The 25,813-nt window shown below is 49.5% G+C and overlaps 2 protein-coding genes across 8 annotated transcripts in view; one reads left to right on the plus strand and one right to left on the minus strand.

Annotated features, from left to right (window-relative positions):
* Positions 1-2,655, plus strand: part of CRACD (capping protein inhibiting regulator of actin dynamics) — a 99,579-nt gene extending 96,924 nt beyond the window's left edge. For all 3 annotated transcript variants that reach the window (XM_064149317.1, XM_064149316.1, XM_064149315.1), the window contains exon 12: positions 1-2,655. In XM_064149317.1, coding sequence (XP_064005387.1) covers positions 1-161 — 161 coding nt within the window. In that variant the 3' untranslated portion in view covers positions 162-2,655.
* AASDH (aminoadipate-semialdehyde dehydrogenase) lies at positions 183-25,655 on the minus strand. 5 transcript variants are annotated; one of them, XM_064149318.1, is made up of 15 exons: positions 25,585-25,655; positions 24,493-24,745; positions 20,390-20,510; positions 18,957-19,297; positions 17,403-17,595; positions 15,187-15,428; positions 14,032-14,138; positions 13,416-13,588; positions 12,376-12,568; positions 11,369-11,487; positions 9,363-10,182; positions 8,168-8,331; positions 7,176-7,301; positions 5,128-5,259; positions 183-4,170 (listed from the first exon to the last, which is right to left on the minus strand). In XM_064149318.1, the coding sequence occupies exons 2-15, from the start codon at positions 24,732-24,734 to the stop codon at positions 3,772-3,774; spliced, it is 3,372 nt and encodes a 1,123-aa protein (XP_064005388.1). In that variant the 5' UTR covers positions 24,735-24,745; positions 25,585-25,655; the 3' UTR covers positions 183-3,771. The 5 variants fall into 5 exon arrangements, with proteins under 5 accessions (XP_064005388.1, XP_064005389.1, XP_064005390.1 ...); XM_064149319.1 differs by having other exon boundaries at positions 25,625-25,644; XM_064149320.1 differs by lacking the exon at positions 7,176-7,301.
* Between the last annotated feature and the right edge of the window lie 158 nt (positions 25,656-25,813).

Consider the following 25,813-nt stretch of genomic DNA (forward strand, 5'->3'; position numbering starts at 1 on the left):
TGGAGATTTCAGATTCTGTTCCACCGACACCGCTGGCAAAGGAGGTGGCCAAGAGGTTCTCCACGCCCGATGCAAACCCTGTGTCAACAGAACCAGCCTGGCTGGCCCTAGCCAAAAGGAAAGCAAAAGCCTGGAGTGACTGTCCACAGATCATCAAGTAAAGTGACAAGTGACATCCCTGCTGCAGCCCATCAATTGCTTCCTTTTATTTATTCAGCTTTTTACACAGGGAAAAGGTGCAAATGCATGTATTGAAAGAACTGCAAACTGAACTGGTCCCCCTTTTGCTCTAGCTCACCATAAAGTCTACTCCACTCATAGCGTCATTTGCTTGGACCAATAGCTGATGAGGGGGCATGGCAAAGATTCTACAGCCAGACTCCCTCGACAAGCTGAGAGTGCTCAGACACTGCCTGGCAGCTTCAGCATCACCCTAAAGACCACACCTTCAGCTCAGGAGCTCCTTGCGTTCTGTGAGTGTTCGGTTCTGGAACTGCAGCTCTCTGCCCAGGGACTTTGTCAGCGCTCCCTTGTTGAAAATGAAGGCAAGATGCATGTTGCCTTCTCTTCTTTCATTTTAAGTGTTAAACTGTAGGGGCTGTCAGTCCTGCTCTCCGAAAGCTTCCTCACCAAGGCCATGCCATTCAGCTGCAAAGGCTAAGCAGAAGGCTGCTACCAGCCAAAGGCTGAGCTCATGTCCTTCATCACAGGCTGAATGCACCATGCCTGCAGTCCCTCACTCCTAGGAAGAGAACATTTTATCCTACCTTTAAAGAAAAGAAATGATTGAGGCAAAAACTCAGTGTCTGAAAGAAGCCAGGGAGTCAGTGGTCACTGTGGGCATTGGTGCATCCCTGTTTGAGAGTTTGGCCATGTTTAAGATGCACAGAGGCAGCCACTGTAGGCTACAACCTGCAATCAGTTGACTGGAACTAGAGTGAGCAAACTGCTCCTGTGCTCCTGTAACTGCAGAATTTGTCTCAGTTCCTAGAGGAGGAAGATTTGCAGAACTTAACTGAGAACAGAAAATGAAGCCAGTCAGTCTCAGGAGTGTTTAATTCTGCCTTCTGCCTGGTTTTACTCCATGTGCAGCTCCAGGAAGGAGCTTACTCAGCCCATCTCAGGTTATCTGCTGTGGCAATCCAACACTTTATTATGCTTGTCACTAAAACAGAAATGGTCACACGCTGCCTCTTACAAAAGAGGACAAAGTCCATGGTGTAATAAAAATGTTGCTGTCCTCACTGTCCCACAGGAAGAGCTGGGGCTACACTTTGAGAAGTCACCCTAGTAAATACACACCCGAGTTTGTTCTACAAGGAAGCCTCTAACCACTCTAAGTGGCTCCTTTTTATGACCACAAAGGTTCATCTGGGCTTACAGCATCGTCCAGGGAGACATTTCCATCAGAAGTTGCTTCATTACAGTAACTGTCTCACCACACTTGGTTCATGGGAGTATGGTAGCCAAACTGCTGGATGCAGCCTGAGTAGCAGCACTTTACCTGATGCAGGAAACAGAAGGAAGCCTGCCCTGTCCTCCCCTCCCAAGGCTCACAAAGGGCTTGGCAGCAGAAGTCATGCCTGAAGACACTCCCATCCAAAAGCTCAGTCCCATGGTGACAACAGCAAAAGCACAATGGCCACACTGCCCTCAGCAGATGTGCAGCAGCAAGAGGGCTTCCCTTGGGTCTCTCTAAGCCATGGGGTTTGGTCAGTTTCCTCTGTAACCCCTGCTGTAAGTATTAAAAAGGTTCTATACAGAGAGAGGTCACTGCTGCTTTCAGACCTCTGAGGAAAAAAAGACCAAAGCCTTGCAAGTCAGATCTCTGCAAGCTCACCTGAAGAACTGGCCAGGAGGATTTTTGCTCTGCCAGCACCATGACTTGGTGCAGCTTAGCTAAATCTGCACTTCTTCAGCGTCTCTACACTTGTAATCACAGGAACTCAACTGCCTCAAATCTACCTTCACGAGTCTTTCTCAAGAGAAGGAGCCAGGCAGAAATACAGAGAAGATGAAGTAAATGAGGAGCAAGAGTTAAGATGTTGGCACCCTGCAAAGCACAGCAAGAGGAGGTGCAGTTGTGGGTGAGGCAAGGATGCAGCTTCCCAGTCCAACCCATTTACAGCACTCAAAACAGAGCCTCTGCTGAAGATGGGCTTCAGCTGAAGCTTCAAAGCAGAGGCTTTCCTCACCCATAAAGGCATCTGGTGTCACCCTGGGTGCTGGTTCTGACGTGGATGCGTCCAGCAGCGACACTGCACGGTCAGTTAACACCAGTCTGCCCTACACAGCACTCAGGTGTGGCTTTGTGGCAGCCCTGTCTAAGGAAGTGTTGGGCATGTGTAAAAATAACCCCAAGCCCTCAGCAGTGAGCTGGGAACAGCAAAGCTGGTGTCAGAACTGGACAAACCACTCTGTAGTATAGCACTGTCTCCACTTTTTGTAACTTCCACACCCAAACCACCATTCCTCCTGCCCAGGTTAGAGCTGCTGAAGCTCTCTGTTGAGGCAGCACTGGACACAGTGGAGCAGAGGTATAATTGTGGGGTATTTGTTGTGTACTTTTTTAATTTTTCAACTGTTTCAAAGTGCAATTGTTTATTATACTGATGTCATTTGGATTCTTAGTAAACTATAACCCAGGCAAGTCTACCTAAGCACTGCTGGGTGTCTTCTTCTTCTGTCTCCTTTTGCTTTATGAACGACTTCTTACAGTGCCACAAGTGGCTGCTAAGGATAAAGTGGAGGAAGCAGCTGTGAAGCACCACAGCCCAGGGCAGCTTCTACTCTGTTACATTTCAAAGTAGAGACTCAGATCTTACCTTCTACTGTGGTTCTTTCAGTAGGCTCCTAAGCAGGAAGCTGCTCTCAGTAAGTGCACTTTTGTCACTGCACAGACTCGAGTCACCTTGCCAGGTCCACTGTAAGTCCTGTCAGAGACTCCAAAGGCAATTCACACAGCCCTTAATTAGCAGCTCTCTGTAAAGACACTGCAGGGAGCACTCAGTCAGGTCCCTGCTGCCAGTGATTTGAGCAGTGCACACCTCCCAGACTGCCTGTCATGGGCATGCAGTAATCATCCAGCTCTAGGTCTGTTCCCCAGTTCAGCACAGCTGACTCCTGACTTCCAAGGCCATGCTTGACTGAGCTGACACCACGGCAGGCCTAAGGTCACTATGGATGAGCTGCTGAGGTCGTACATCCTGAGCAAGCAGGTCACTAAGACCAGGGATGTGCAATGCAGGCTCTGTCCTCAGAAAGCAAGTGAAGAGTCTGGGTCAGGAAAGGAGCTGGGGTACCCTGCCATGGCACAGAAGCCTCACCAGCCTGCAAGAGCTAGGCACAGGCTACAGAGGAACCTCAGGGCCCAGGCTAGGCTGGACCTTCCTCCCTCAGAGGGGCCAATGTGTTCACACTCGGAGCAGGGCACCTTAGCACAGTGCAAGTGACTGAGGTCAGGCTACTCACTTGCATGTTCATACTGCTCAGCTCCAAACCATCTGAACCATGTCCTTTGGGCAACTGGAGCTGGGGAATGAGGGAGGGACAGTGACACTTCTAGCTGCGTGCTAAGTAGCCATCTCCCCTCTATCAGGCCAGCAAGGCACCAAATAACCTCTCTACCTACCCTGGCCACTGCCTGGTGCAAAATGCTACCCCAGAGATCTGCAAAGAACAGTTCTTGCCTACAGGGAAAATAGGCAGAGAGCACCTGGGAGAGTTCTTAATTTCCCAATGTAAACCCTCACAAGGAAGCAGCCCAGGGTCTCAGCTGGTCTTTTTCCCTGTTACACACAAATCTAGGCAATAAACATAATCATTTCTACAGCCAACAACCAGCTTTGTGCCCCATACTACGGGGGAAGAGAAAACCTCTCCTGGAAGCTTCTCTGCTCCTTCTGCTGTGCCAGTCTTGGCATTCAGGATCCACACTCTGCCATCTGTAGATACAGCTGCCAAAAGAATCCTGTCCTTGCAGCCATCACTTTGGAAAACAAATGGTGCTCCATACACACTGGAAGTAGCCTTGAATTTCCACAGCAGCTGACCCTCCATGCTGCAGCAGTAGACAAAGCAGTCGTGGGAGCCGACAAATACCTCTTGCTCAGTTAAACTTGAGATGCATGGAGAGGAGAACACAGGTCCATTGGTGGCAAAGTGCCAAGCCTGCAGAGAGAACAGCACCACCCATTAGCAGAGGTTGCTCACTGTCCTTTTTTTACTAGCCTGGCTGCTGCCAGCACAGCATTTTATTTCACTAGCTCAGGGAGAGCTGCTAAATACTTGTCTCATTTTACACACAGAGTAAGTGATAAAAGGCTCATAAAAGAGGTGTGCAAGAGTTACTGCCTCTGGTGAGGCCCAGATAAAGCTGCCTAGCGTGGGAAAAGGCTATTCCTGGGCTGCTGTACCAGAGCCAGTGATGAACTCTCAGAGCTCTGCTACTGTGCCATTCTGTGCAAGCTGGCAAATGCTCCTTCTGTAGGAAGGAGCTGCTCTGCTCATGCTAATGATGTGCAGGTCCCTCCTCAAGAGGGTCTGGGCTCTGCTGCAAGCAGCCAGATAGCAGGCCACAGGCTAAGACATTTTCTGCTCAGAAAAGGCATGGGGGTTGCTGTGCATACTGCACCTCAGGCAAGCAAACAGAAACACTGCCAGCTGGTTTAACACCAACTACAGACCACACTGCTCTCTGAAGAGCTAACCCAATATTTAATTGAAGGTGAAGACTGCCACCTATTTTGCAGACTGAGGATTGATAAATGCACAAGCGTGCTAAAAACCTTCTCTTCAAACAGCCACCACCTTACAAAAAAGGATGGCTTGAAAATGTCCAACCCCAAAACTACACCAGTTCATTGCTGGCTCCACTCCTGACCCTTTCACCTTGGGTGGAAACTCTGAGTTAGAAATTCATTTCCTGCACTTGAGAGCTGGCAGTTTTGCCATCAGCTCTGTGGACTACCCTAGGCACACAGCTTTTCTTCCTTCTCTCTCTCCCACCCCCAACAGACACTCCTGGCTGGGTCACAAAGAGATGTGACTAGTCACTCAACTCCAGAGCAAAGCATCTTGTTCAAGGGTGTGTGAGCGACATAACCCCCCCAATAGCAGCACCTGTACCTTTTCTCCAGTGTGAGTGTAACAATAGAGGTTGCCATCCACACTCCCAACGCAAACACAGTGCTCGTTGCAGTGAGGGGAGGAGAAGAGGGGTTTTCCCAGGGAGCTCTTCCAGATCGTGTTCCCAGTCACCTGTAAGGGGCACCATGGGATGTCACCTGATGTTTAACACAACTGCAACAAGCCACACGAGACAACCCTTCCTTCTTCCACAGCTTGACCTGGTTGTGACCCAACCCTTAAGAACTGGGGTGGAGGGAGAATTAAAAAAAGAACACAAGGAGAGAAACAAAAACAAGAAATAGGAGAAAAAAAAAAGAGAGAGTGTGAATAAAAGGGGGAAAAAAGAGGGGAAAACAAGGCAAAGCAAAGGAGCAAATCAAAGCAGGCTTCGCTCCAGAACACACTCCAGAAGCAAAATGTTTAGTGCTTCCCCTAGAACAGCCAATACCTGTTTCCCCCTTCCCTTCCTCCCTCTGGGCAAACCAGTGGTAACAGTGTAGTAGCTTTAATAAATGCCAGTCTTATTTCTTCCTTCCCTTCCCAGCTCCTCGGCCTGTGATGAGGAGCAGTGAAGGAGCAGCTATGCTGCCAGTAAGTCATATGGATTATGTCAGAAACCATAAACACTGCAACCCAGCAGCTGTGATTGTCACTTCCTCCTGTAGCCTGCACACTCCTATTTTTGCCATCACTGGACGTCACAGCTGGGGTTTCTCAGGTACCTGTTACTCAGGATCATAGAACCAAGCAGGTTGGCAGAGAGCTCCAAGCTCAGCCAGCCCAACCTAGCACCCAGCCCTGCCCAACCAACCAGACCATGGCACTAAGTGCCCCAGCCAGGCTTGGCTTCAACACCTCCAGCCACGGCTACTCCACCACCTCCTTGGGCAGCCCATTCCAATGCCAATCACTCTCTGCCAACAACTTCCTCCTCACATCCAGTCTAGATCTGCCCTGGCACAGCTCCAGGCTGTGTCCCCTTCTTCTGTCCCTGGCTGCCTGGCAGCAGAGCCCAACCCCACCTGGCTGCAGCCTCCCTGCAGGCAGCTGCAGGCAGCAATGAGCTCTGCCCTGAGCCTCCTCTGCTGCAGGCTGCACACCCCCAACTCCCTCAGCCTCTCCTCACAGGGCTGTGCTCCAGGCCCCTCCCCAGCCTTGCTGCCCTTCTCTCCACACCTTCCAGCACCTCAGCATCTCATGTTCAGCTACTATCTCCCAGCACCCCTCCATGTCCCTCTCTGCATGACTGCTCTCCAGCCACTCTGTCCCCAGCCTGTAGCTCTGCTTGAGGTTGTTATGGAAAGTCAAAGCTGCTGTTTCTTAAGCACTGCCCACCAGAGCTGCCCAAACAAGCCCTGGTTTTCTAGCAGGGGCTTGGCTATCAGTGGGGAAACTGATGGGTGGGAGGTAAAGATGGTTGGGACTGATGCTCTGGCTTGTGTGAGTATAAGAACATGTGTCCCTTTTATCAGGCAGGACCAGCTGTAAGCCAGCAATGCCTCAGCAGACCATGAAATTGCTCCACATCTATCACGCCCAGCAGTGCTTTCCCAGTGCAGAGAGCAGCAGTGCAGGCCAAGACTGAGAGCACAGCTCTTGAAACAACTGCAGGGAGGGAAAGAGGAAAAGGACCCAAGGGGCTGCTGCTTCTGGTCTGGTTTCACTAAGTTGTGTGCAACTTATTTCTTTAAAAATCTGTCAAAAGGAGGGGAAAAATAACTCTACAGCTCTGCTGTCACTCAGCAGCTCCTCTGCTAAGGTAGGACATGGGGACGACAAGATCCTGAGTCCACCTTTGGCCTACAGCAGCATGTACGTTGCAGCAAGTGCCTCCAGGTCCCTGTGTCCCCAGGTAGCTTTCTGAAGCACAGCAATTAGCTTGGTAGCTGTGGCTATAACAATAAGGTACTTTTCCCTCGAGTGCCTTATGGTAAGCTGATCATCTAGCTCCTTCCATCAGAGAAGTCACCTTAACTGCAGAAATGCTCTTTGCTTTGGTTTGAACTGGGGGCTGGGATCAAAGACAAGTGAGCAAAGGTACATACTGGGTTTACAGCCAGTAACAGTCCTCCCAGAGTGGCAACATAAAGGTGATGTGGGAAAGAACTCAGGCAAGGAGATGAAAACACAGCTCCACCGTTGCAGTGCACCTTCCACACACACTCCTTCTGCTGCAAGCACAAGAACAAAGACAAAACCCCTTTGAGTTGGAGGTGAAGCTCACCACATTTACAAAAACCTCTGAATGCCAAAGCTTGTCAAGCACTGCACTCCCTCAGCAAATGCTAGTTAGAAGTGAAGACACAACCTCCCTGCCACTGCTCTTCCAGTAAATACCAGAAATGCAGCTAAGGAAGAGGCAGAGCTGCCCCCTCCTTGGCCAGCTCCCTTCACCTACACTTTTACAATGTAAGCTTCTCTCTCTGGCATCCTGCAGAGGGACCTTCCAGCAGGGGCTCTAGAGACAGCCCAAGGGCAATGGTTTGGAGCTGAGGCAGAGCAGGCTGAGAGTGGAGCTGAGGAAGGAGTTGCTGAGTGTGAGGGTGCTGAGAGTGTGTCCCAGGCTGCCCAGGGAGGCTGTGGCTGCCTCCTTGCTGGGGGTGCTGCAGGCCAGGCTGGATGAGGCCTTGAGCAGCTGAGTGTAGCTGAGAGGTGTCCCTGGGCATGGTGGGGAGGTTGAAGGAGATGAGCTCTGAGCTCCCTTCCAGCCTGAGCCATTCTATGATTCTGTGATTCATTAACTCATAATTTTGTTTCCAGCTAGGCAGCCTACTCTGAACCACACACAGAGAATTTAATACCAAAGAAACCCAAGATTTGCTTTCAACCAGGACTGGTAGTACCAGAACCACAGCTGAGGGCTCCACTAATGCCATTTACCACCAGAGAATCCTAACCCCACTTTCAAGCAGGCCTATTTCTAAAGAGTAATTGTGAACTCTGGAGAGTACTAACAACCAGTGGAGCTTCACCTGGTGTGCTACAAGTGTCTGAGCTGGAAATCTGTTGTTGTGTGTGTACAAGTCAGGGCTCTTACATAAATATCCAAGGCATAGAGATGTTGGTCATGGGAGCCTATGTAGGCTACTCCGCTGCCAGGGTCTACAACTGCAGAGCTCTTCACAGTATCTCCTGTGACAAAGGTCCAGTGGACTTCTCCATCACTGCTCTGAAGCACGTAAACTAAGCCATCATAACAACCTGGGTGAGAGGAAACACAAGAGGCAAAAAAAGAAGCATGACTGTATCTAGGGCATGGCTTATGCTGCTGGCTGCAGAAAGAAAACAGATGACTCTGTGAGCTCTTTGGGTCCCTTGCTACCCCTAACGTCCTGTGATCCTGTGACTCAGGAGGGAGTCTGGACACGTTTTCCAAAGCTCCTCCTCTCCTTTTAGCTCAAAGTCTTTGCTGACACATCATACACTCAAATTGATTGTTCTTTCCAGGGTACATTTGGACTATTTCCAGGTTACACTTAGAACACCACTGCTTTTTGACAGTAGTAATATTAGAAACCATGGAAGAGTTGTCAAAAAGGGAGAATGCTGAGTTTTTTTAATGCTCTCTCTCCCTACTTCTTCCTGAAAGCAAAAGTAGTGGGAGAATGAAGTCTGTATGAAAACTCAGCTTGTTCTAGAAACTCTTTCAGATTCAGTGAAGCATTCAATTTGTTACCAGAGCAAACAGCACTCAAAACACTAATAAAAAGAAGAAAACCACCACCCTGCTTGGACACCATCCAGTGATGGACACAGCTTAGCTACAATGGCAACTCTGCTGGCAACAGGTACAACAAAACTAAAACTCACCTCAGCAAGGCAATTAAACTCTCTGAAAAAACAGGAGGCACCATCTCCTCATTTCTGCCTCTACCCAATTTTAAAGGCAGTTTAAGACTATAATTTTTGATACTTTTATATATATACATATAGTTAATCAGCCAGCAAAGAGCAAGAGTCTCCACTGACACTTCATGAAGCCTTGTTAGTAAGTTGGTGTATAAGAAGGCACAAGTGTTCATGCTAGAGAAGCTGCATCACTGGTTATCACACAGCTTAATATACTTTGTCCTTCTAGTGTGCAGTAAATTCATTTTGAAGCAGATAGAGAAGTTTATGGCTATAAAGTGCAGATGGAGGACATTCAGAGGTGAGAAGTAAGGTTCTCTACCACTCATCTTGTCTTTAGCAGCAAAGATAACTGAAGCTGAAGGCTGAAAGAAAAGCCATACCAACCACAAGGAAATGCCCACACTTGGACATGCAGGCAGAAGACTCAATCCGATCTCCAAGGGGCCTCTCCCAGATTACTTCCCCTGACTCCAGATCGATGGCCTGCACTGTGTGGGAGTGGGAGCCCACAAACACAAGTGCAGGTGTGGCCTCTGCAGCTGGGACTACGACCAGAGGTGATGCATCAACGCATTTCCCTGTGTTGGACTTCCACCTAAGGCACAGATGCACTCCTGCTGCCGCATGGCTTCGCTGTGCCGAGCAGGAGCTGGCTTCGTTTGCCTGCTTCACAGCTGCCAAAATCCGCTTCTCTGTCCCACAGCCTTGCGTGTGGCTTCGCAAGACACCTGCAGTCGCTGCGTGCAGAGAGGCTGGCTGCTGTGGCAGCTCCACTCCTACCTCTGCTGCACTCCTGGGCTGCAGAAAGGACTTGATGGCATTCAGAGAAAGAAAATGATTTCCTCTGCTTATCGCGATCAGTGGAACGAACTCTGCAGCAGCCTCCAGGCCTCTCTCAGCTTTCAGCCTGATGTGTTTGCCATGCAGCTCCTCTCCACTCTTCCCACTTGGTTTTCTTTTCACACCACTGTCACAGTTCATTAATTTCCCTTCATCTGGAAACAGGATTTGAAGGATATGTCTATAGACCCCCTCAATGGAGCAGCTGAGAATAGCTTCAAGGAGTCCTGGCACAGCTTTCCCTGCCAGCAGCTCAAGTTCATCGTGAAGCCTCAGAGCCTTCAAGGAGTCTCCACCACTGCCCAGGAATAGTGCATCTCTTGGGATCCCTGTGTCATCACCCAGGACACCCAGCACAGCCTGGACAGGAGAAGGGGAGAGGTAGCAGTCCATGGGAGTTGCACCATGTCACACACACAGAAACTCGAGCTGGGTAAAACCCACCTGAACTGCAAATGAAGCACTGAGGCAAGCCCCTGCTGCAAAACAGGCTAGAGGCAGGGCTGGGGAGGAACTTGCTCTGTACTGCAGAAGGGTTTGCTCCATTTCAGTTCTGCAGCCCAAGGCACTGAAGTGAACTGTGCTGCATTTCTGTTGGTCCCTTTCAACCTCAAGAGCATTTTTCACTGCCAGCCTCCCAGCTGGCACAGCAATGCCTTTGGGCAAGATTGGGTTAGGTGCTTGATTTTATTAAACTGCTGTCTTTGACTTTTGGATTATTTAAGTAACCTACTTATCTACTTTCTTTTGAAGGGCTAACATCTTCAGTTCATGAAGGATTTGCATTTGGCATTCCCTGCTTGTTAAATCTAGGTGTGATGTCCAAATCCTCTGCTTTTGGTAGCTGCTTTCTGCTGTCCACAATGGGCCCAGGGCAGATCCTGACCCTTTGGGGTTATCTTTTTTTCTAGCCACCAATACAGAAAATATCAGCACAGGCAAACTGTGTTACTGATCTCACCACATTTACTTCTTGAAGCCCTAGGCACAGGAAGCCCCACTTTCAGGTGAGCCTTGGAACCCTGTCTGCAGAAAGGCAAGTTCATACTGTTTGGCAATAGCCTGCACAGCAAGCCTTGAGCAGACTTTTAGAAGCTAAACAAACACAGCTGAAGAGACAATGATGCAACTGTGCCATCTATTCGATAGGACTCTTCCAACCACAATTACCCTAGGAAGAAGTAAGAAACTCCACTAACACAGTAGCCATTCTGCACAAAGTTTCCACATCCCAGCTCCTCATTTCTCTTGGGGAAACCTTCTTTGGCACACAAAGCAGTAATCCAAAAGCCACTGACAGCTTACATCCCTACTGTGTTAATGGTCTGTACCTCAGAGCCTGATAGAGAAAGACAAAGGACCCCGTCCTGGCCTCTGCAGAGTGACCCTATTGGAGCATTAACTGAACAGAAAGAGCTGCACTGCTCAACTCCCTCAGCAGCCAGAACCTTCTGGTTGCATTAGTCATACTTCTTAGAAGTGTTTAATTCCTGACACAAGTATAATGATCCACTTGCAAAGATAAAAAGGCAGCTCAAAATACTACCTTCCATAAATACTGCAGGCTTGCCCACAAGTCCTCTGCGCCGCGCAGCTTACTGTCACGCCTGCGGCAGCCTCCACGCTCCTGGTAAATCCTGCTCAGCTCAGAGACGTCAACTTTGCCTTTGTGGAAAAGAAAGGATGGGCATTTGCATTGCTCTTTTAGCTCTGACACTTCCAAGACTTGCTCTGCACAAACAGTCACTTTATTCTTGCACACACTTCTTTAGTCATCCTCAACTGCATCTCCTTTAACCCAGTGGAGTTTATGAAAATTCACTCTGCCTCCCACCTCATCCCACCTTTAGGGCCTGACCTTCCCCACAAAGATGCTGCAAGGGCTGGAGCAGCTCTGCTGTGAGCACAGCCTCAGGGAGCTGGAGGTGTGCAGCCTGCAGGGGAGAAGGCTTCAGGGGATCCTGCAGGAAGGCTGCAGAGGGACTTTGCATCAGGGGCTCTAGAGACAGCCCAAGGGGCAATGGTTTGGAGCTGAGGCAGAGCAGGCTGAGAGTGGAGCTGAGGAAGGAGTTGCTGAGTGTGAGGGTGCTGAGAGTGTGTCCCAGGCTGCCCAGGGAGGCTGTGGCTGCCTCCTTGCTGGGGGTGCTGCAGGCCAGGCTGGATGAGGCCTTGAGCAGCCAAGTCTGGTTGAGAGGTGTCCCTGCCCACGGCAGTAGATGATCTCCAAGGTCCCTTCCAGCCTGAGCCATTCTATGATTCTGTGAAACCTCAGCTAAAGGCAGGGCTCTGCTGCAGAGTGCAACAGGAGCAACTGAGAAAACAAATGCAGAGTGTGAAACTAAATCGATTTGACCACTAATCTTTGACTCCTGAAGAAAACATTGCCAGGAAAACATCACTCATGGTCATGATTTCCTAACTGCTAGAGCTGGTTATCTAATCTGTTTAAACAGCATGAATCAGGTCCCAGATTTTGGTTAGGAAAATAGTAATTAAAGAATAACATACAAAGAAGCAGTGATGATTAAATGGGTACATGATGCTGTCACTTACCATGTAGGGTTAATGGCAGAGCTTCAATCAGTACAAGCTGATCAGGGACTGCATAAGCTGGGACACGTTTCTGGAGTTCTTGAAGCATTTCTCTCTCTTCTAAATCATCTCTGGGTACAACAAACAGGATAAGCTTTTCCTGCTGATGCCAGATCACTGCACAAGCTTCTACCTGATGAAGATCTTCAGCAGCCTGTAATCAGAAAAACATTAGCCTTGCTTTGAAATGCAGCTTATCAGTGGACAAAAAGGAGTAGAAACCACAATTTACAAGGAGTACTCATTTAAAACTTGTCTCACATTCCTACCTAACATGCTCTGAAATGCCCTCTCTTGTAGCTCAAGCTTAGAATCATCCTAGAATCAAGCAGGTTGGCAGAGAGCTCCAAGCTCAGCCAGCCCAACCTAGCACCCAGCCCTGCCCAACCAACCAGACCATGGCACTAAGTGCCCCAGCCAGGCTTGGCTTCATCACCTCCAGCCATGGCCACTCCACCACTTCCCTGGGCAGCCCATTCCAGTGCCAATCACTCTGCCAACAACTCCCTCCTCACATCCAGCCTAGACCTGCCCTGGCACAGCTTCAGGCTGTGTCCCCTTCTTCTGTTGCTGGTTGCCTGGCAGCAGAGCCCAACCCCACCTGGCTACAGCCTCCCTTCAGGTAGTTGTAGACAGCAATGAGCTCGTGTAAAGGAGCTTGTACTCCTTTACATAAAAATGAACTCAGAGATGGATTATTTGCCTCAACTGTCCCAAATATGATACCACCCACAAGTGTGACAACATCTTGTGTTAGTCACTACACAAGCACTGCAGTGCAAGGCTCAGGGGCTCCTCAGGTGCTCCTGCAGCTCCCCAGCAATCACACAACAGAAGGGATTGCTAAGAACTCATCAGAACCAAACTCCTCACTAAATGAGGTGACTAGGGTTTTGATAATAAGCACTCCACATTTCTTTCAGGCTCCTAAAAATCATCTGAGAACAGACAAACAGACATTTCTGATGACAGTGGTCTGCCCTTCGATGCTGTCACCTCACCTGCTGCAGCGCCTCGATGTTGAAGCGCTTGCCATGCCGTTTGATCTGGTTGTCTTTCCGACCCAAGAAGAACAACTCTCCACTGTGCACTCTCACAAAATCCCCTGTTTCTCTCATTGTGCCTAGAGGTAAGCTTGTTTCATCATCAAGAAAGCAGATTCTCTCTTCACCACCTAGAGCAGGAGAGGCTGTGGTCATACAGAGCAAACGGCTCACTGCACAGGAAGATAAGAAGCATTTTATCCCATTCCCCTCCACTCTAACAAGCATTCTAAGAGGGACTAAAGGATTACCAGTGCCTAAACTTCTGCAATCTCCAAACAGGGCTATGCAGTTAGTTCAGTTAATACATGGGGTTTACTACACCAGTGAGTGTGAAAATGCAAGCAAGAAGTCTGTATCATGAAAGCACAGCCTGCAGATAAAGTGATGGCAATTTCCTGCTCATCATTCCAATAACTGAAAATAGCATCAGAAGGTTCCCAGCCCAACAGGAACTTGAAATGCTGCATGAATCTGTACATCAGAAGCAGACATTGAGTAAAACAATCAATGTGTTATTGAAATTCAGGCAGTTAAGCAAAATATCTTACAAGAAGAAGAAATATGAAATGACCTATAAACACCTGTCCCTCGCCTTCCAGAACTGCAGAACCGCTGGCATCTCTGACCTCAACTTTTGTTCCAAGGAGTGGTGACCCCAAAGGTACAGGGAAATCAGTTCTAAAGATGTTAAAGACAGAAAGAGCAAAAGTCTTTACCTTCTGAACACAAATCAGCCATTGCACAAATGAGTTAGTAAAGTCTTTTCAAGGATTAGTATCAGAGCAAAAACAGCTGCCAGGGGCTTCCTACTACAGATGTTTCTTCTTGACAAACATCTCAATTGCTCAAAAATGAAAAACCTCATCAATGTGCACAGGCAGCACCCCCTGGACTAGGCTAGTCCAGGTTCAGCACAGGGAGTCACAGCTTGGAATGAGGAAGAGGGCTAAAGACAGAGATGACTAAAAGAGAGATCATCACAACACAGACACTGAAACTTAACAGGTCTAAAGCACAAAGGACTTCAGATTCTGCTTCAGTCATTCAAGAACCATTCATCAACAACTTTGACTTGAGGGGGCAGTATGAGAGCAACAAAGGAGTTAGTTCTTTCCACACAACCACCAAAGGTCACTTCTATCAGCACAGAACTCAGAAGGACTGAGTAGGCATGCAACAGGAGGTTGTTTCTAGTGACAGCTTCATTTCAACTCAAGAGAGATGCTGAGGTGCTGGAAGGTGCCCAGAGAAGGCAGCAAGGCTGGGGAAGGGCGTGGAGCACAGCCCTGTGAGGAGAGGCTGAGGGAGCTGGGAGTGTGCAGCCTGCAGCAGAGGAGGCTCAGGGCAGAGCTCATTGCTGCCGGCAGCTGGCTCCAGGGAGGTTGTAGCCAGGTGGGGTTGGGCTCTGCTGCCAGGCAGCCAGCAACAGAAGAAGGGGACACAGCCTCAAGCTGTGGCAGGGCAGGTCTAGGCTGGATGTGAGGAGGAAGTTGCTGGCAGAGAGAGTGATTGGCACTGGAATGGGCTGCCCAGGGAGGTGGTGGAGTGGCCGTGGCTGGAGGTGATGAAGCCAAGCCTGGCTGGGGCACTTAGTGCCATGGGTTAGTTAGTGAGAAGGGTTAGGTGCTAGGTTGGATTCAGTAATCTCAGAGGTCTTTTCCAGCCTGGTTAACACTGTGATTCTATGATTCACATGTTGAGTCATGAAGAAAGTGACTGTTCCTACCTAAAATCAGCACTAAAAACCTCCTCAGGAATCTTGTAGCAAGTGGCCCAGCTTGACACCTCAGTAATACCATACAGATTAAAAATGCTTGTTCTGTTCTCCTTGTGCTTCCAGCTTCTCCAGAGACTCAGCACAGGAAATGCTTCACCTCCAAGGGCTAAGATACGAAGCGAAGTATCTGCAGACAGCACTGTTGATTTAATAGTGTGAGCTCCAAATCTCCTGAGAAGTGTTGGTGTTGCCTGAATGACACACATCAAAGAGAGAGAAAGGCCTGATAGATCTTTTCCCATAAATGTACAAACCTCTCCCTGCTTTTCTAACATCAGAAAATGATGCATCATCAGTTAAACACTAAAGAGAGTATTTTAGTCATGAAGTCATCTGAGCATCCCTTCCTTCACTGAGCAAGATAATGAGATAAAAAAGCCAAAACCCCTTTTCTCAGAAAGACATCTCAGATATCTTAAGTCACCAAACCTCACCTTTGCAGGTGAGCAAACCAGGAGCTGCTGTGGAGATGCTGGAGGGTAGGAGAACCCTGCAGAGGGACCTGCCCAGGCTGGATGGGTGGGCAGATGCCAAGGGGATGAGACTGAACAAGGCCAAGGGCAGGGTTCTACACTTTGGCCACAACAACCCCAAGCAGCACTACAGGCTGGGGCCAGAGTGGCTGAGAGCAGCCAGGCAGAGAGGGAGCTGGGGATGCTGCTTGGCAGCAGCTGAAGATGATGCAGCAGTGTGCCCAGGTGGCCAGCAGAGCCAATGGCATCCTGGGCTGGCTCAGGAGCAGTGTGGGCAGCAGGGCAAGGAAGGTTCTTGTGCCCCTGTGCTCAGCACTGCTCAGTCTTGTGTCCTTGAGTGCTGTGTCCAGTTGTGGGCTCCTGAATTGCAGAGAGCTGTTGAGGTGCTGGAAGGTGTGGAGAGAAGGGCAGCAAGGCTGGGGAGGGGCCTGGAGCAGAGCCCTGTGAGGAGAGGCTGAGGGAGCTGGGGGTGTGCAGCCTGCAGCAGAGGAGGCTCAGGGCAGAGCTCATTGCTGCCTGCAGCTGCCTGCAGGGAGGCTGTAGCCAGGTGGGGTTGGGCTCTGCTGCCAGGCAGCCAGCAACAGAACAACCAGACCATGGCATTAAGTGTCTCATCCAGCCTTTTTATGAACACCTCCAGGGAGGGTGACTCCACCACCTCCCTGGGGAGCCCATTCCAATGGCAAATCTTCAGGCAGTTCTTCTCCTCAGACTCTGATTTAAGCTTCCGCACTCAAATAGGTTCTACAAAACCCCTTGATACACTGCAAGACAAGGGCTGGGCTCACTCAGTGATGTTGGATGCTCAGGACTTCAAGTAAATTTTGCCCAGATGAACTTTAAAACTAGTGAAGCTGAGCTCATCTAGGAGATGATGTACTCAAGAGGAGAGGCACAGGCAGCCTCACCTAAGCGGGTAGCCTGACAGCAGTCAGTGTTGCTGTGGAATCTGTTCTTCTCTTACTCTCATTTTATCACCTCTAAATGGCACAGTAATACTTTTTAATTCATATTATTATATATATTATTATTACTCTCATTTTATCACTTCTAAATGGCACAGTAATATTTTTAATTACACATTATAAACATTTCTTTTCAGCAGAGACTGCTGCTAATACTTAACAAGTTGGTTATGAGGAAAAGCTACATCGAGCCCATTAAAAAGCATTAAAAATGCTCTTCTGAGCTGCCTAATTAACAGAATAACTTAATTTAATTCTTAGGAATTGCAGCAAAAGAGGTTCTGTCTCAACACAAGGGGGAAGTTTTTGACTGGAAGGGTCCCAGAGCCCTGGCACTGGCTGCCCAGAGAGGCTGTGGAGTCTCCTTCTGTGGAGCCTTTCCAGTCCTGTCTGGATGTGTTCCTCTGTGATCTGTGTTAGATAGCATTGTCCTGCTCTGGCAGGGGGGTTGGACTCAGTGATTTCCTTGGGTTCCTTCCAACCCCTAACCCCCTGTAAGCCTGTGAATTAATGCTTTCCTCAGATGAATATTGTTTTATTTTCAGTTCACTGTTTTCTGTCAGGCCTCAGTCAAATAGTACATTTCTGAGCAGATACCATGTTACAGCACCCCGGAGAACTCTGCAGGGGAACACTCCTGCACTGCTAGCAGTAGTGTCTAATGGAGCAACCATTAGCAAAGGTGAGAAGCAAGATACTGAAGACACTTTCCTCAGGTGTTGCCTACCTGCAACACTGTCACATGGTGGTGGTGAAACAGAGCAGCAGAGAGCTTCACAGGCATCATCTTAATGGTGTTTGGTACTATGAGGATGGAGGCTCCACTCGCCAGGGCAATGAACAGCTCAACCACAGAGGGGTCAAATGTCAGAGGAGAAGCCAGGAACAGCACATCCTCTGGTGTGACTTCAAACAGGGACCTGGGCCAAGAGAGTTGGGATTAAAAATCTGATGCATGTCATCAAAAAGCATTCCCAATGAAGGAGAGTGAATGAAAGGAAGGCACTCATTGGAACGGGCTGCCCAGTGAGGTGGTGGAGTCAAAGCGCCTAAAGGTGTTGAAGCCAAGCCTGGCTGGGGCACTTAGTGCCATGGTCTGGCTGACTGGATAGGGCTGGGTGCCAGTTGGACTGGATGAGCTTGGAGGTCTCTTCCAACCTGCTTGATTCTATGATTCACTTTGGCAAGCCTAAGGTATGAAGCCACAAAAACGCTGAAGGGAATGGAACATCTCTCTTATAAGGAGAGCCTGAGGGAGCTGGGGCTCTGCTGCTTGGAAGAGACTCAGAGGTGACCTCATCAATGGTTATCAATATGCAAAGGTGAATGCCAGAAGGCTGGAGCCAGGTTGTGCTGGTTGAATGAGGCCTTGATAAACCTGTTCTAGTGGGAGGTGTCCCTGCCTATGGCAGGGGCTTGGAACTGGCTGAGCTTTGAGCTCCTTTCCAACCTAAACCATCATTTTATGTCCAATGACAGCACAAGAGGCACTGGGTGGAAGCTGAGGCATAGGAAGTTTTCCCTGTGAGAGTGCCAGAACCCAGGAAGAGGCTGTCCAGGGAGGGTTGTGGAATCTCCCTCTCTGGAGATGTTCAAAACCCATCTAGATATGTTCCTTTGTGATCTGGTCTAGGTGATCCTGTTCTGGCAGGGGGGTTGGACTGGATGAGCTCTGAAGGTCCCTTCCAGCCCCTGACACTCAGTGATTTTGTGAAGCTCTGTACATGCAGGCCAGACAATCAGAGCTCCTGAATGGAGACTTTTAACTACTGATGAAACTAAGGAGGTCCTTCACAGAGATACCCACCATGCTATGCACCAAGCCGGGATGTTTTAAGGCATTTTTCAACTAGTGGGTGTTCATTCAAGAAAGAAAGCAAAAAAGGAAAACCAACAGCATTTTCCTAACAGATTTTTGTAGGAAGCACTAAATGAAGCAGAAAGAGACCTAGGTAGCCTAAAAAGGAGAACAAATAATACATTTTCTCATCTATTTCTTTTAAGTCACGAGCCAAAATACAATATCTATAGCAAAATACAATACCTATAGCAAGAGTTTATCATTTGAAGTTCATGCCTCACAAATTCAAGTAAAGCAACATTTAGGCATGAAAAATAACTGCCAGAGAAACAACACTTCAGGTGTTAAAATCCAGTGAAACAAAGAGAAATAGATCTGAAAAGGTAGGGAAGGAAGAAGAGGTGAGATCCAGGCGACATCCCTCCCAAGCATACAAAGGAGTTCTTGTAACAGCATGAAGAGAACTGGAAATGCACTTACTGAAGATGCTGGATATTTGGCACTATACACTCATGAGGCACTCTGACTATCTTGGGGGTCCCTGTAGTTCCTGATGTATGCAAGACGTATGCTAGGGAGCACTTCTGGCCAACATCCATGTATCCTCCTGATGATGTTTTTCCTTCAGTTTGAGCTGGGTGAGTGATGTTGGTTGGCTGCAAGTCACCCACAGCTCTGAAAGGTTCATATTTCCTTTTCACCTTGTCTGCTTGTGGATTTACATCAGTGCTGCTCGAGCTTCTCTGGAAGAGAGTTAAACCAATATGTTCTGCTGGGGAGGAACCGTGGCAAAACCAACCAGCGTGGGACATCTGGAACTTCTGCAAGACAAAACAAACAATGGAAGCAGCAGACCTTGGGGTGCACTGCTACTGTTCTACTGCATGCAATGAAAATCTGTGTTTTGCACAATTAATCTGCAGTGGTTCCTTCTTTTACTTCTGGAGGACACAGATCAGACAGTTTTTGAAGCTCATGTGGTTTTAGCCATTAAGTGTGAGTGAACACAGGCTTCAGAAATGTGAATAGTGGAAAGAAGGGGAAAATAGACACAAGAATTCTGCAGAACAACTCAGACATGCTGGAGTGTGTCCAGAGAAGGGCCACAAGGATGATCAGAGAGCTGGAGCAGCTCTGCTATGAGCACAGACTCCAGTTCAGTCTGGAGAAGAGGAGACTCCCAGGTGACCTTCTTGTGGCCTGCCAGGATCTGAAGGGCCTACAGAAAAACTGGGGAGGGACTTTTTAGGCTCACGGGGAGTGCCAGGAGTGGGGAGAATGGAGCAAAGCTGGAGGTGGGGAGAGTGAGGCTGGAGGTGAGGAGGAAGTTGTTGAGCAGGAGAGTGGTGAGAGGCTGGCAGGGGTTGCCCAGGGAGGTGGTTGAGGCCCCATGGCTGGAGGTGTTTGAGGCTGTGTGCAGCCTGCTCTAGGGTAGGGTGTCCCTGGGCATGGCAGGGGGTTGGCACTGGCTACTCCTTGTAGTCCCTTCCAACCCTGACTGATTCTGCGATTTTATGATTATACCTAGATGGTCTACTCTTGTCTATTTCCCTGGCAATGAGAGTGTAGGATCCAAGAGCTGGGCAGAGGGAACCCAAAAAATGAAATGCAGGAGGTGTTTTGTTCAACTGTTGCAAGGATTCCCAACTCTCAACCTTGACACATGAAGAAATAAGCCTGGACATATCTCCCAGAGCCAGCCCCCAACGGGCTTGCCTGGACAGCACTGTAATAGGAAAGCAGGCAGCTTTTGAAGAGGAGAAGTACTCTGTACTTTGAAAGATGTTCTTTGCTGAATGAAAAAGCACTTCCTGGCATGAAGAAACAAAACAACCCCATACAAGCTTGTTAAACCAGAATGCAACCCGAAGAGCTACACAGTGCCCAACCGCCGATCGAGCCTCCGGACTTACATTGACTTTGTCATTCTCAACAAGGACATACTGCAGATTGCTCTTCCTCATGAAGTAAGTGGATAACACTGGGGGTGCATCTGGGTCAATAGGAGAATAGGCAGCTGGCACTTGAAGGATTCTAACAAGACACAAATGTTGCAGGTTTTGGTTTTTTAGTTAAGTCAAAAAAACCCACCTCTTAAATCTCATTAATGTTAATACTTTTATAGTTCCCACCTAAAAAAACCACTTTGATACTTCTATAGTTCCCAGAGCTAAAAAATGTAGTCCTAACTCTTCAAGAGTTTTGTTGGAATCACAGAAGCACAGAAACAAGCAGGTTGGCAAAGCCCCTAGGGTCACCAAGTTCAACCTATAGCTCTACTCTATACAAGGTTCACCTTAAACCATATTCCCAAGCACCACATCCAAACAACCCTCAAATACACTCAGGGCTGGGGACCTCCACCACCTCCCTGGTAGCTCATTCCAGTGCCTGACCATGAAGTAGGAAGAATAACCATTGTTGCTTTCTGGTACTTTACAGTAAGAAACTAGATTAGATGAGAAGGGTTTATGAGATCATTCCACATTACATGTGCCCAGGCAGGTTGGTGATGACAAAAACATCACTGACACCAAATTTCAAAGCTTTCAGTCCTCACTAGTCTAAAGAATGCAGCCTAGGAAAAGCTGAGCATGTAGTGGAATTCCTTCCCTAATGAACAAGCAAAGGAATCATAGAATCGAGCAGGTTAGAAGAGACCTCCAAGCTAGCATCCAGCCCTGCCCAACCAACCAGACCATGGCACTAAGTGCCCCAGCCAGGCTTGGCTTCAACACCTCCAGCCACGGCCACTCCACCACCTCCCTGGGCAGCCCACTCCAATGCCAATCACTCTCTCTGACAACAACTTCCTCCTAACATCCAGCCTAGACCTGCCCTGGCACAGCTCCAGCCTCTGTCCCCTTCTTCTGGTGCTGGCTGCCTGGCAGCAGAGCCCAACCCCAGCTGTGCCCTGAGCCTCCCCTTCTCCAGGCTAAACACCCCCAGCTCCCTTATCAGGAATATCAGGTATCATCCTGTTCTCACGTGCTTTACACCGTAGTGCTTCCTTAGCATTGCTCACTACAACCCTCCCCTCTAGTGGCTCCCTCGGACAAAGACAAGCACCGGAATTAACGCCACAAAACCCGAGCCGAGCAAGCTGAGACTGAAACACCAACAGTTCCCATCAGCCATCCTGCTGCTTCCAAGACTGCCTTTCACTACAGGCACTTAGGCGACTTCTTTGGCCAAGGCATTTATCACCACAGCAATGGCAAGATCCAGGAGGACTTGGAAGCACAGCATTCTGCCCCCTGGAGTAGTCATGCAGTCAGCCAGAACCTCTGCCTGTCCTGCCTCACACATGGCACTGACTGACTCAGCAGTGCCAGCTGAAGAACGGCAATGCCCCAGTAGCTCCCTGTCACCCAGCAAAAGGGAACTGTGTTCACAGCATCACTGAATCCCTTTGCTTGGAAAAGGCCTTTACGATCACTGAGTCCATTCTTTAACTGCCCCAAGTCTGGTGCTAAGCCATGCCCCTCAGCATCACACCTCTGTGTCTTCTGAACACCTCCAGAGATGAGGACTTGGCCACCTTCCTGGGGAGCCTATTCCACTCTTCCATCACCCTTTCAGTGAAGAATTTTCTTCTACTATCCACCCTCCATCTCCTCTGGTGCAACCTGAGGTTATTCCCTCTTATCACTTGTTACTAAGCAGGCAGGACTGATGCTCACCTCCCTGCAACTGCCTTACAGGTAGCTGTAAAGTGATGAGGTCTTCCTTCAGTCTCCTTTTCTCCAGACTAAACAGCTTCAGTTCCCTTGGCCAACACAGTCCTTCCATTGCTGCTCAGTTCATTGGAACAGAGGATAAATCAGGTTGGAAAGGGCCTCAGCATGCATAGCTCAATCTCCTGCTCAGGCAAGGCCAGCTGCAACCAGGTTATTCATGACTTCTAGAATCAGAGAATCAAGCAGGTTGGAAGAGACCTCCAAGCTCAGCCAGTCCAACCTAGCACCCAGCTCTACCCAATCAACTAGACCATGGCACTAAGTGCCCCAGCCAGGCTTTTTTGATGGCAACTCCACCACCTCCCTGGGCAGGCCATTCCACTGACAAATCCTTCCCTCTGTAAAGAACTTCCTAATATCAAGTCTATACCTTCCCTGGCACAACTTCACCCTGCTAAGCCTTGAAAATCAGCAGGGATGGTGCCTGCACATCTCTGGGCAGCTTGCTCTGCTGCTAGGCTGAGTGGAAAGCATTTCCTGAGCAAGGAGAAAATTCCTCAGCACTAACAGGAGGTTTATGACTACAACACTCCTATCACTCACTGCACTGCAATCCTTACACTCAGCTGTAGTCCACCTTCTCATGCTGCTGTGCATCAGACATGCAGTGTGACAACAGGAAAATGGTGCCACAGAGCACGGCCCTAGGGAGCACAACCCCTGCTGCACACATCAGCTGAAGAAAATAGGCCTGTCCCACTGCCATTTCATGTGTAATGGTTAGGAAAGCTACACATACAAAGGGTGCAGACATTAGAATGCAGCAGCAGAAGCAGGATTTAACAAATTGCCCAATTAACACGAGTAACTGAGATCACAAACATTTCCTCTTTCCTGGCCATTAAATAATCAATGACACTTTAGTGCTGCACTGCTCATTATTTTTTGTCTCTGTAGCATATGCAATGGAACTTTAGTTGTATGCACAATTAGCTTAAGCAGGAAACCTGTTCTCAGTGCATATCTTTTTTTTTGTCACTAGCAAGAACTCATTTTTACACCTGCACATCCCCTTTTTTGCTGTGTTTTGCAGAGACATTCATTCTGTTAGACTGCACCCACTTCTGAACTCAGGCACTAAGCATTTTTAGGTATTTCTATAAATCACAGAATAGAATCATAGAATCAAGCAGGTTGGCAGAGAGCTCCAAGCTCAGCCAGCCCAACCTAGCACCCAGCCCTGCCCAACCAACCAGACCGTGGCACTAAGTGCCCCAGCCAGGCTTGGCTGCAACACCTCCAGGCACGGCCACTCCACCACCTCCCTGGGCAGCCCATTCCAATGCCAATCACTCTCTCTGCCAACAGCTTCCTCCTCACATCCAGCCTAGACCTGCCCTGGCACAGCTCCAGCCTCTGTCCCCTTCTTCTGGTGCTGGCTGCCTGGCAGCAGAGCCCAACCCCACCTGGCTACAGCCTCCCTGCAGGCAGCTGTAGACAGCAATGAGCTCTGCCCTGAGCCTCCTCTTCTGCAGGCTAAACACCCCCAGCTCCCTTATCAGGAACATCAGGTATCATCCTGTTCTCATTCACTTTACAGCACAGTGCTTCCTTAGCATTGCTCACTACAAGCCTCCCCTCTAGCGGCTCCATCTGACAAAGACAAGCACCGGAATTAACGCCACAAAACCCGAGCCGAGCAAGCTGAGACTGAAACACCAACAGTTCCCATCAGCCATCCTGCTGCTTCCAAGACTGCCTTTCACTACAGGCACTTAGGCGACTTCTTTGGCCAAGGCATTTATCACCACAGCAATGGCAAGATCCAGAAAGAGGCTGCCCTGAGCCTCCTCTTCTCCACACTAAACGCCCCCAACTCCTTCAGCCTCTCCTCACAGGGCTTGATCACATAAAAAAAAAAAGACAGCTACATACACTTCAGACCTACGAATGCAAGATAAAAATGATCAGCAGTGGCTCCTCAAACCATGATACCACTGACATCTATAAGCAAAAGGAATGCAAGGCTCCAGTGGCTCTGGACTGCACTGCCATGGTATTACTGCAATTGTGCTGTTATTGAGGTGGTGGAGGCACCATCCCTGGAGGTCTTCAAGAAAAGACTGGATGAGGCACTCAGTGCCACAGTCTAGTTGACTGGCTAGGGCTGGGGGATAGGTTGGACTGGATGATCTTGGAGGTCTCTTCCAACCTGGTTGATTCTATGATTCTATTGCAATTTTGTTATCATTAAAACCATAAACAGACAGAATCTTAGCTTTTATAAAGGTGCTCCCTAAAAGATCAGCACAGATGGCAAACATCCCAACTCTTACCCTAGGATCCAAGAAGGTAAGTTTATTCCTGGGTAGCAGTAAAGGCCAATTTCACATTTCCCTTGCTGCTGACAGTGCTTCTGGAGGCAGGCTGTCAATTCCACAGCGAGCTGCACCACTGCTGCATAGGTGTAGCATGCTGGAGGCTTGCCACTGCATTCATCAAACCAAACTGCCTTCCTGTCAGAGTGCAGGCCAGCTGCCTGATTCACCAGCTCTTGGAGAGTCATCCCAGCTGCCATCTTCAGTCCCCCTGAAAGGTGAACACAGCAAGGCTGCACTGACACCAATTTCAGTATTGACAAGTTACAGAGACATACAAAGCACTACCAAGCAGGGACACTGCCAGAAAATAACATACCCTCACTTTGCACTGCTGAACGGTGTGAGGCTTAGCACTTTTAGCACGGGCTGCACCCTAGGGCTGTCGTTCACTAAGCCTGCACCCCACAGTAGTCTGTTCCTACTATTAAAGCTAGTTACAACTGAATTAAAAACTTTATTATAAACAGTAAATACAAATCCTTCCCTTAGCATGCAGACAACCCACCAGAGAATCACAGAGTGGCTGAGGTTGGAAGGGACCTCAGGGATCAGCCAGTTTTAACCCCCTGCCACAGGCTGGGACACCTCCCGCTAGAACAGGTGGCTCAAGGCCTCGTCCAGCCTGGCCTTGAACACCTCCAGGGAGGTTGTGGAGCACAGAATCATCCAATGTGATCTTCGATCACGCTGGGTGCTTCTGTGCTCCGCAAGATCCCTGGGCAACCTGTGCTAGTGTTTCACATCTACCGTCACGGTGTTTATGGCTCCGCGGGCCCCTCCTGTCACGCCCGTACCGGGCGCCCGAGCCGCGGACCGCATGGCTCCGGCCTAACGCTTCCCTCTGGCCTCCGCCGCGTCAGGCCCAGCTCTCCGCAGCGATCCCGGGCGAGGCCGAACTACTTCTCCGCCCACTCATGCACACAGCCTGGCCGCTCCCGTGGGTGGCTGCGCCACAATCCCCACGGTACCTGCGGTGCCGCCGAGCCGCAGGGCACCCAAGCGCCGCACCTGAGGCGTCGCCGAGCCGCAGGCACCCAAGCGCCGCACCTGAGGCGTCGCCGAGCCGCAGGGCACCCAAGCGCCGCACCTGAGGCGCCGCCGAGCGCCGCTCCCAGCGCCCTCCGCGGCCACCGGCGCCGCAAGGTCAGAGCTCCTCATTGGCGGGCCGTGGCAGTCCTGCCCACCCGCAGTAACACGAGATCTCATTGGTGGGGAACCAGGCGCGCCGTTTGGGCGTCATAAGCCGCGGCCGCGCTGCCCTGGGCCTGCCAGGGCC

This window comes from Pogoniulus pusillus, chromosome 9 (assembly GCF_015220805.1).
Source record: "Pogoniulus pusillus isolate bPogPus1 chromosome 9, bPogPus1.pri, whole genome shotgun sequence".
NCBI lineage: Eukaryota > Metazoa > Chordata > Aves > Piciformes > Lybiidae > Pogoniulus > Pogoniulus pusillus.